We start from the raw sequence: 11,909 nt of genomic DNA on the forward strand, positions 1-11,909 counted from the left end.
GACCCACCAGTCTCGACTCCGCCCCCACAACACACACACATACACACACACAGGTTCCCATGGCAGATGTTTCTGTCAAACAGTAACGATTTCACCTTTTCCTGGTGTGTATGGAATTATTTGGTTGGTGATTCACACAAATCAAACATACCTAATGGAGAGAAGAGCACACACACACACACACATACCGTCTTGAACTCTGCTCTTCTCTCCATTAGGTGTGTTTGATTTGTGTGAATCACTCACCAAATAGTTTCATATACACCAGGAAATAGTGAAATCATTTCTGTTTGACAGAAGCATCTGCGTGTGTGATGTTAGTCGATCTACGTGCTTATGTGGGCGGAGTCTAGACTGGTGGGTTGGCCGCGCGCGCACATGAGAGCTGTGGGAACAGAGGAGCCACAGCCACACGCACACACCCGCCTCCGCACACTTGAAGCAGTCCACCAGGTTGCAGTCCGACTGTCAACAGGTGACTTTAGATCATCCCCCATATTAAGTCTTTAAGTTGATGCTGGAGTGCCACCCTTAGATACATAGAGACGGACTTCTAAGTAAATACTGGTACAGACTACAACGTCAACCTAACAACCCTGCCTATACCATTGCCTTGGACACCAATCTAGATGAAATATACTGAAACAAGCCTCTCCTACCTCGCCCCTTTGGTTTCCGTGTCTGGAATGTCACTGGGGACATTTCACTACCATATTTCCCTATAGCAGTCTATCAGAAACCCCCCATCACACCGTGGGAGTTTCCACATACATATTTCTGCCGGTACTTCAACTTTAATAAAGCAAGCATCTCAGCGGGAACTGCTCGACAGCTTTTCCTGTCCCACACAGCTAGTCATGCTACGTCTGTACCAGTATACACGGACGGCTCCAAATCCGATGCTGGCGTTGGATTTGGAGCTGCCTCTCCAGACTTTTCCCGTTCCGGAACTTTACCTGCTCTAGCCTCAATTTTTACTGCAGAACTATCTGCCATTCTTTTAGCAATTCGCACCATCTTCACTTTGCCTGTTGGTATTTTTACTGTGACTCACAGGCAGCCCTGTCCGCAATATAAGATTTTAGAAGTACTCACTCTATAGTTTTAGAAGTTTTTAGCTGGCTGGGTCTGGCCAAAAGGCGTGGCCATCAAATAAATATATGTTGGGTAGCTGCACGTCTCTTGTGTGTGGTAACGAGGAGGCCGATGAGGTAGGGCGGACCCTCTGCTTCTCGTCCTCCCTCACAGTGCGCTCTCCATTTAGGGACATATCCAGTGATGGGATTCAGCCGGTTCGCACCGGTTCGCAAGAACCTGTTCTTAGAATTTCTTAAATCCCGAGAACCGGTTGTTACTCAGCTTAAATCAGGGGTTCTCAATTTTTCCCCCATGAACACCTTTTACTTATAACATATTTCGGTAAACCCCTCATAGAGAGAACCTGTTTAAAAAAAAAATGAATCCCACCACTGCTTATATCCCACCGTGTGGTCTGCACTCCAGAGTGTGTGGCAGCGCAGGTGGGAGGCTTTGCTTGCCACGACAAAGATGGGAGAGGTCACGACCAGAGCTGTACGTCCCTGGTCGTATTCCCATCGTTAGGAGTCGTAGGAGGGAGAGTCCTGGCCCGCCTTAGGGTGGGTCACACTAGATATACGTACACATGGCTTCCTCATTTCCCGGCTCCCGGGGAGTCCAGCCGTACTGTGATGACTGCTTGTTCTGACTGTTCGGCACTTGCTGGTCGAGTGCCCCTGTCTGCGGGACCTGCGAGAACGGTACCTCCCCCGGTGTCGGGGTAGAGATTTCATGGAACAAATCAATGCAAAGAGATAAATAAGGAGGTGATTAAAATGGAAACCTAATGCGATAATATACAATAATGAGGCCACGCGTGTGTCTGCCATTTTCAGCTCGGTTCCTCTCGTCTTCTGAAACAAATTGCATGTGGAGTCTATACACACGCCATGGAGCCTGATGAGAAATTCTTATTGAACAAGGAGTGCATGAATTACATCAGTATTACCTAACATAAGACGGACAACGAAAAAATACAGAAAAGAGTGGGCTATATAAGGGGACAAATAACGGACAGTATCAATTTCACTGCAAGTTGTCACATCAAATTTGGCCCTTTTAGTGAATAAGCTCGCCATTATGTAGAAAATGATTCCATTAGCGTATACACGTGGTCAGGCGAAGTAAGGTGAGGCTAGGTTAGGTTTAGGGTGTCGGTTAATTGGTAATGTATAGATACGCTACGCTTCCTTATTTTTCGTCTTTTTTCTCCTAGATTTTCACAGAACCATTAAGATACCTGTAAAACGTTTATCTGATGAGGCGGACAAAGGCTAGAAGTGAAGTTACGCCGCTCATTTTCCTCGCAAATCCACTTTTCTAACCTAATCTAACCTGACCAAACCTAATCTGAACTTTGTCCGTCAGGACAGATTAACGTTTTACAGGTATCTTAATGTTTCTGTGAAAGTCGGAAAAAAGAAAGACGCAAAATAAGAACGCGTAGCGTATCTACACATTTACCTGGCGATGATTTTTATTTCCACCTAATAGCTTACCAACAAAGCCTAGCATCCATCCCCACCACTAATTAAAAGAACCATCTGCCCAAAATGAAGTTCGTTAATTATTGACCGATTTTCATGAATTCCTTATATATACATATATATATATATATATATATATATATATATATATATATATATATATATATATATATATATATATACCACTAAAGAGACGTTCCGTGCCAAGTTTCATAAGAATTGCACGTGAAATAATTGAAAAAATCGCATTTTTTTAAAACTCGAAAATGCGGTTTTTCTTTGAGTGAGACAATGCTGATGAAAAAAATACTAAATAAACTTTGTATAATTCTCAAATGATTGCGCAAGGCAAATTTGTAAATTTCCCTTATACATTAGTGTTATTTTTCTTTTCATTTATACTCTCGTCTAGAGTATATTGCTTATTTATGAAGATAAGTTGCGTTGATCGTAAAATCTTCGTAACGCAAAATATTGTCCATTTATTACTCTTTCAAAGCAAAACTATCTAAGTCGGTGTAATGGTTGTAAAAAGAACAACAAGAAAGGCGGAACAGAGATATTGGCAAGAAAACGCAAACGACTATCTCCCCTCCGCTCCAACGAGTTTTTTGCTTCTCTGCAAACCAACATCAATCATTTCTGTCTATCATTCATGGATTTATTGTGGAGTAATATGTGGTATTCACATGGCACTTTAAGATTTAGCTTGTGCCTGTTCCCCCCTTTTGCAACGTATCATTTGCTCGAAGGCGAGGGAACCAGGAGGTACAACTTTCCTTACTGTCGCCTGGTTCACTAATGTCCTGGCAGAACTTGTTTTTTTTGGGTTTTTTTTTTGGGGGGGGGGCTTCTTTTTGTAAGCAACTCACTTCGTTTCCTTCTGTCCTACCTTCATGGACTGTATGATGTCTGAATCTGTTCCGAACATGTGTTAACTGCTGTCCGGCTGACTCAGGCGGATAGTCCACCGTGGACTGCCTACCCGAGGCAGGTTCAAGCCCCGCTGGGCCACAAGTTCAGCCAGATCTCTTTCCAGGGAAAGGCCCTGAGAAGGTACGAAATCAAGTGAATTCCGACGCCCGGTATGTGCCAGTCTTTGCGTGCTCTTCCGGGCCAGCCAGGCAACTCGGTATGGCGGTGGCCCTTGAGGGGCGCCGCGGCCAGTCCCCTGAACCCCGAGGGGGGTCGCCGGGAGGACCGTCGGTGATCAGCAGGGACAGTGTGTGTGTGTGTGTGTGTGTGTGTGTGTGTGTGCTGGCCATTTGGTATAGAGATGTACCATGGCTAATATAGGTGGCAAGGCTTGGAGGTAGTGTTGTAGAGAACTTGGAGTTGGGGCAATTCTTTTGGCTTCAAGCGAGCCTAGAGTTGAGGAGGGGGACAAAGGTTGAGCATAGCTTATTAGATAACTACCGGGGCCATGGGAAGCAATACTTTAGGGTCCTAGCGTGTCTAGAGTTGAGGACGGACACAAAGGTGGAGCATAACTAAGATAACTACCGGGTCTTCCCGCGTGCAGACTATCAGTCAGTAAACAAAGAGGGGAACTGATTAGATTTGTTGCTGTTGTGGACGGTCGGTGAGGAGGGTCTGTATAGAGGTTTTGCAGCTGACGTCATTAGGGGGGGTGCGGGGGTAGCGCGGGCCTGCACGGCCATCTTGGTAGTCACTTATCAAAGCAAACCTTAATGGCGGCTGCACAAGTGCTCTGTGTGTTCGTCGTGGGATACGTATGTTGTGCGGTTGGATGTTCTAACCGACACGGGAGAGATGCTGTGTCATTTTATAGATTTCCAGCGAATCTAGAAGAGCGGGGGAAGTGGATAGCAGCTGTGAGGAGGGAAAACTGGCGGCCGTCTGCTTCATCTCGACTCCGCAGTGCTCATTTTGTCAGCGGTAAATATTACAGGCAAGATTGATCATTCAAATTATTACATGAGGTAACACTCATTTTCATTTAGGTATTGCCCCGGGTCCCCTAGCTTACTGTGTTGCGGGGGATTACTCTGGAACAGGATTTACATGAGCTGGCGGAGGTAAACACGCACGGCGGCGCTCAAACAGGGGAAGAAAATAGGAAAAGAAATTCAGTGGAGGCAAAGTGCACAGAGGGGCAGAGCTCAGTGCTGGGTGGAGTATATAAGTGTACGCAGGAAAGTGACCAAGAGTGCGTAGTGTAAGATGACTTGCCGTCACGTGCCCTCACCTGTTTGCCTGCCTGTGCTGCATACCTAGGCCAACATAGGCATCACTGGTCAGCAACAGGAGATCGGCCAGGCAGAGGGACAGTCAGTCAACTGACCAGCCAGACAGTCAGCCAACCAACCAATCAGCTAGTCATTCAGCCAGCCAGCCAACCAATCAGCCAGTCAGTCAACCACCCAGTCAGTCATTCAGTCAGCCAGTCGGTCAGTTAGACACAGTCAGTTTACCAATCAACCCACCAGGCAACCAGTCAACCAGCCAGCTAGATAGCCAGTCTACCAGTCAGCCAGTCTACTGGCTACCCAGTCAGTCCGTCTACCCACCAGCCAACCAGACAGTCAGATAAATAAACCATAACAGGTATGATTTATGATGTGCTTACCTTTGTTGTGATGAGCTTGGTGTTAGGTACAGGACCTGGAGTCTTCACATTCTGTACGATGAAATACTTGTACGCCTCAAGGCTTTTGTAGGCCTTGAGCGACTGCCCTGTAAACAGCTTGCTCTTGCTGTTCACCAGATAGCTATATATATCATGGTAACCGATGTTGGGCAGGTCGTTTGAGGATAGCAGGGGAGCAGACTCAGGGTGTTTCCCTAATAAATAAGGATCTGTACCTTCAAAAGCACTGATTTTTTCGATGCATCTTAGCTTCGCAACATTCTCAACCGATCTCGCGCAATCACTTAACACACATGATGCTGAAGGTCCTGCCACATGCCCGCGGATAGTAACTTGGGGATGGGGCACACGTGGTCCGTCTGCTCACTCTGCTGGGGAGGTGACCACCAGCGGGTTTGCAGATGACGCACAAGGTGCAGACGACGCTATTTCGTGACGTCACTGCAAAACCTCGATAGTTTTGGCGGTGAGGACGGGGGGCTGTCTGTAAAGTCTGGGTCTTGCAGGCGGCGCAGGAAGACCTTGATGGCCCACAGCGGCGGGCGCTGGCTGGGTTCGGGCGTGAGGGAGGGTGGGTGGGTTTCATCAAAGTTCCCAAGTCCTTGGAAGTGTGCTCAAGGAGTCCCAAGCGTACGATAAACCTTGGGCATGTTTCACGAAAGCTCCCAAGCTCCCAAGCCTTGGAACTCTGCCTATCTCGCTCGCCGCCTTGGGAGGCCGTGCGGGGTCTCCCATGCGCTCCCAAGAGACCTCTTCTATTTAGAACACTGATCAGCTCTGGATCACTGGCCCGGATCTGAATCTGATCTGGATTCGCTCTGGGTAAATAGAACGCCTCTAGAAGAGCGACAGATCAAAACAAAGCGTGCGCGCGCACACACACACACACAAAATGGCAGGGCAGGATCCGTGCATACCGCGACTGCTCCAAACTTTCTTTGACCGGAGGAAAGATAGAAGAAGCCAAGATAGTGACATGGACGTTCTACCGGCAATCCTTGGCTCGGTCAACTGCATGCAGCAAGTCCTGGCAGATACAAGGAGGTAAGAAACTTATCATCAGGAGTGTGTGTGATGCTCTCAAATGATTTCTCAGATGGATATGGAAACTGGATATATTAACGGCCCCGTAGCTCAATTCCTACCTCATGAAGTACACCTCTGTTTTCATATAAGAGTTAAGATTCGTTTTATTAACTTGCCAGTATTTCATTATCGACCTGATGAAACATCACTAGCTCTTTTAACGTTTCTACAAATGTTCAGCAATCATTGAAACGCTTTTTAAAGCAAATTCAAGGACCATTTCTTTTATTGTTGAAAATAGGAAATAAGTATAGCTACCACCTGGGATGGCCCGAGCAGGTGGTGGGGGGTAGGGGCCCCCAATGTTTGTTGTGAGCTGGTCAAAAATTCTCAGTGAGTTGGTAAAAAATTGAAGTAGACACCAGTGTTTACTGAGTTGGTAAAAAAAAATTAGTAGTGAGATGGTAAAAAAATTTAAGGAAACTTAAAATTTTAGTTAAGCATGGCCAAAGCAGGAAGGGGTCAGGGTTTTGTTAGGTTTGTTAGGTTAGGTTTGGAGGCTAAATTTGGTAACCTATTGCTGCATAATTAGTTGTAGAAACTATAATATGGTAACAGAAGAACAGTTGGTTAAGTAGGAAATGAGATAATGGCATGTTAATAAAAGTGTTTATTTTAATGGCCCCCACCCCTGCATTAGTTGCAATGTCCCACAAATTGTCATCCTCACTCTTGTCGGAAAAGGTATGTTATCGACCCTGCCAGCCACAATATGCTAAGACACTTTTCTGTTCCTCTTTTTAGACTTCACGGAAGACACGACTGCACGTTCTCTGCCACGCTCGAAGAGATGGACGATCTCGCCTTTTTTCAACAGCTGAGACTGTCCAAAACAGCCTTCAACTACCTGCGCAGTCTCCTTCCACAGCAAGAGGTTGTCATTCACAAGAGAGGGAAGAAGAACATCACACTGAACGAGTCGCTTCAAGTTACCCTTTGTTTTTTGGCCAATAAGACAACATTCAGAGAGACTTCAATTCAGTTTAACTTCTCTATCAGTGCCACACACAAAATTGTACTCAGCATGATAAAAAAAATTTGTGCCTTGTTAACACACTTTATAGAGTGGCCAACCAACTTTGACATGACAGAGCAAGAATTTAGGGCTATAGCTGGATTTCCTGGGGTTTTGGGAAGTATTGATGGCACACACATTAAAATATGTCCTCCGGCCAACAGACATAATGAGTATCTTGACAGGACAATGCAACATACAGTCACGTTACTAGCTGTTTGTGATGCTAGGAAGAAGTTCACTTGGATTGCAACAGGTTTTGCTGGTAGCATTCATGACCAAAGGTGTTTATCTTTAAGCTCAATGGCAGACAAAGTGGCATCCTTACCAAATCAGTATTTCCCCCAAAATAGTTTGCACATAGTTGGTGATTCAGCTTTCACTTTGCAGGCTGGATTGATGGTACCATATAAGGACCATGGAAATTTAACCCAGGCACAAGTAATTTATAACCATAAACATTCAAAGACAAGATGTGTTATTGAAAACACATTTGGGTTCTTGAAAAACAGATTCAGGTGTCTTGCAAAATTAGAGGTCAACCTTGAGAAAGCTGCACCTATCATTGCTGCGTGCTGCATCTTACACAATGTAGCATTAAAATTTCCTGATTACCTTCAAGAAGCAAGCACCATGGACTCACCTAATGCATCTCCATCAGACTCTGTACAAGTTGACTCCAATGTCAATCCAAATGCTGCTGCAAAACAAAGAGCTTTATGCTCCATGCTCTCATAATTCCATACACAGGAGATGATCACTAGCCTTTGCTCATTAAACAAAGAGAAGCCTGGATTGCCTTACAAGGCTATATGCTGACTTTTATATACATACTTCCAGAGGTTTAGTTGATAGTTTAAAATTGATATTTTCTTTTATTCCTGGCTTTCATGCGAGCAAGGAGTTGGTGTCCAAATAGTTACTTTTTTACTTGTGAATACATTATATATAAAATAATTGTCTCATTCACTGTTGGTCTCCTTTAACATCTAACCAGAATTAATTATGCCTTTATTCAGAATCACTGTCTCTACGCCTCTTTGACGACCTTTTGGCATCCATAATGTTGTTAAATCGCTGCAGCTCTTTCATCAATGCTTGATCATTTTCAAGCTGTCTTTTTCTAAATTCTTTCCGATTTTCTTCATGTTCCGTCATTAACTTCAGCACCCCTTCGAGTGCCTCAGCATGGCGCAGCAATAATGCCCTTGTCTGGGCGTTGTGTGAGGCTGGTGTTAGCCTGACTTGTACATCCTGCCTCTGCCTGCTTCTTCCTGCTGCCGTTTCTTCAGTGCCATCTACTTGGCACCCAGACGGTCTGGTTGCGGCTGCCTCACCTTTTGGGACACGGCTGGAGGGCCCAGGAACCCCCTCAGGTAGCGCCGGCATACCACCAGGTGCCTCTGAGCTGAGCCTCTGAACAGTCGGATTCTGTTAGGGGTAAAAATTGATCTCTTTGTAGAGGGTGAAGCTAATTACCCAAACAACAAAGGAAGTATCTTGGACAATCATGAAGAAAGAGGAAAACATCACTGGACATATCACTTGTAGAAGTTAATGATCAAGGAGAGTGGGTGTCAGCATTAGAGTAGTAGTACAGGGGGATTGTAGCAGGTAATAAGTGAGTGGCAATAAATGTTACAGTACCTCACGTGCACCACTGTCTAAGATCAGAGTATTTGACGTGTTCACAGAATGGCTGTCACGAACCAATCCATGAATTTCATTATAGTAGGGAGGTATTGGCAGAGCTGCGGCACCAGTTGTTTTACTATTATCAACAAATTTTTTGTAGGCCCTCAGTAGATTCTTCCACTTGGAGTTGCACTGGTCTGGGGTGAAGTTCATCTGAAACTGTATATCTAAGTTACACACATGAAATGTTGCTGCGGAGCTGTGGGGTCTCATATTTCTCGGTGAAATGATAAGTTACTGAAAACTGTAACTAAATAGTCCTAAATAAGAAACTTAGAGAGCACTGACTATAATTTTTGGACTACTCTACCGACCTATACTTCTTAAAACTTAGCTCCAATAGCCTTCACATTGCCAATTTCAAAAGATTGTTACTTTAGTCACACAACTGGATCAACATAAGAAAAAAAAAAAGATAATAATTAAAATTATATCTCTACTAAATATATGTCAAACACCATACAGAAATTGATTCCACAGTAAAGCAGTGGTCTGATACTATACCTTACTATTTAACTCTAATGCAATCGCTTTCCATATGCATTTTTTTTTTTGGTTATTTTGTCCTGCAATTTCTTAAAATTAGCATTAACTAATTGAAGGAAAAGGTCAACCACAGCGGGCAACCACACTCCATCTTTCCCCGGGTTGGTACTGGCAGGATTGTTCAGGTCTGCATTCCAGGTCCTGTTTAAGCCTAGCACTGGGAGAGGAAAGCTGTCGAATTACAACTATGAAAGACATACCGTTAAGAAAGAATGCAGGTTACATTAATAACTCGCAGGAAGATTTCTCCTTCAGAAGTAGCATTGAAAACCATGGCAGTATCAACAATGATATGTTACTTGTAAGAGAGATTTGATATTCTAATTACTAAAGATTTTGACTCCATTTTTTCTTGGTAAATTTATACAAGTTAACTGAGTCTGATATTTGGTTTCTTGGCCACAAGTATTTTACACCCCCTCGCCCAGGGAAAAGTACTCATTTCAGACATAATACGAAACTAATCAGGACGTATACTATCATGGTGCTAACTCCTCGGGTGACTCGCTGTGGGAGGCTAGCCCATCAGTCAAGTCGCTGCACTACATATAATGAATTGGAAATTTATTTGATTTTTGGTGTATTTCTTTAAAGCTCAGCTAAAGTAACCAAACAAAACTAACACAAACCGAACTTACCCTAACTGTTATTTGCAAGGATAAAATTTTTAAACGATTGATGTCGATTTGTTTTACATCACTTTGGAATAAGTTATCCTTAAAAATTACTACATATCAGTGGATGGGGGTAGGGGAAAATATATTTTAAAGAAAAACAATTGTCAGATTCATTCAAAACCGATCAGAATAGACCAGCTAAAAATTCTATCCTTTAAAATAATATGCTTGACTTTGATAAAAATCTATAAACCAAAAAAATAAATAATATACCTGGAGCTTGTTCTGGAGCTGCAGCATGACCTGCGTTCTGATGCTCCAGCAACTGGTCAAAATGGTCAAAAACCAGGCTGCACTCTCCACATGCGTACCTATGGAAGATTAAAAGACACAATAAGTAGTAATATTGTAATACTAATGTCACTAAACCCAAGTCATAACAGGGAGGCTTGGTGTGGCCTGTATATCTCCCACAATTCTGTTGTTTAATACTTTTTACATCTTTTCTGCCTACAAAACCATTTCTGCAACATCATCTTACCTTATTATATGCTGCCTATTCATTATGGGAGGCGCTCTTGGGTAGTACACTGGAAATAAGGTCGGAGGAGATGCTGCGCGTACACGTGTGGAAGCTGGACTGCGGGCTCTTGCTCTTGCTCTTGCTGTACTGGGAGCGAATCCACAAAGCATGGGGAGGCGTTAATAGCGCCGTTTTCTTCCACATCGGCATGCTGGAACGCTCCAAATGGTTAAGCGGTGAGTGTATTTTGCGCCGATTTCTGTCGTTAGTTACACCTAGGTCCGAGGTGGTGTAAAACACATATATAATTATTTTTGTGCACAATTTGACCTTTTTATTAACTGTTTATAAGCTTTATCACCATAGAAGCATGTATATGCCATGCAAAAAGTGAAATTTTAAATGGAACACCCCAAAATATGCCTGAAAACGAGGCGGCTGACAGTCTGCCCTTAGTACCCCTTACCCTAGCGTCACGCATACACACAGCAGCTTACGAAATGAATATTATCCTCGCATATTTTCACGCCCGTGCTCTGAGGAGGGAAAGACGGTTTCGGGATCGTCTTGACCCCTTAGAATTAAGTGACAGTGAACTTATTCAAAAGTATCGCTTCCCTCGGCAAGAACTAACCCTCCTCTTTCAGGAGCTGCAGCCTCAGCTTGAGAGGAGGACAAGGCGTAGCCAGGCCTTACCAACCCACACACAGGTTTTGCTGGCCCTGAGATTTTTAGCAAGTGGCTCCTTTCAACATGTCATTGGAGACACTGCAGGTAACATTTATATAGTTTATTGGTGTTGCATGCTTCCGCCGCTCAGTGCATCTGCCATCACTTATTAATGTCTGTTGCCCTACATTGTTTTGCACCTAAATCTTAATGGTCAGGGAGAATTGTGGGTGCTACTATAGCGTGAGGTCTACCACACTATAGCGTGAGGTCTACCACACTATAGCGTGAGGTCTACCACATTGTAGCGTGAGATCGACCTACCGTTAGTACTATACCACACAGAAATGTAAAAATAAACATGCTATCATATATTTAGACAAATTTATACTACCCAACCTAACCTAACCAAACCTATACTAACCCAACCCAACCTAATCTAAACTAACCCAACGTAACCTAACATAACCTAATCTAAAATAACCCAACGTAACCTGAAGTAACCTAAAATAACCCAACTTAACCTAACATAACCTAAACTAACCCAACCTAACCTAACCCAACTTAACCTAACATAACCTAA

The 11,909-nt window shown here is 43.9% G+C and overlaps 1 protein-coding gene across 1 annotated transcript; it reads left to right on the forward strand.

The window, feature by feature from the left end:
* Positions 1 to 7,313: 7,313 nt before the first annotated feature.
* On the forward strand, positions 7,314 to 8,019 carry LOC126991451 (putative nuclease HARBI1). Its single transcript, XM_050850212.1, has one exon. It carries the CDS (start codon positions 7,346 to 7,348, stop codon positions 8,012 to 8,014), a length of 669 nt encoding a protein of 222 aa, XP_050706169.1. The 5' UTR covers positions 7,314 to 7,345; the 3' UTR covers positions 8,015 to 8,019.
* The last annotated feature ends 3,890 nt before the right edge of the window (positions 8,020 to 11,909 follow it).

This window comes from Eriocheir sinensis, unplaced genomic scaffold (genome assembly GCF_024679095.1).
Source record: "Eriocheir sinensis breed Jianghai 21 unplaced genomic scaffold, ASM2467909v1 Scaffold285, whole genome shotgun sequence".
In the NCBI taxonomy this organism is placed as follows: domain Eukaryota; kingdom Metazoa; phylum Arthropoda; class Malacostraca; order Decapoda; family Varunidae; genus Eriocheir; species Eriocheir sinensis.

Coding starts and splice junctions, on each gene's coding strand:
- LOC126991451 (XM_050850212.1), top strand. CDS start 7,346: ATGACAGAGCAAGAATTTAGGGCTATAGCTGGATTTCCTGGGGTTTTG.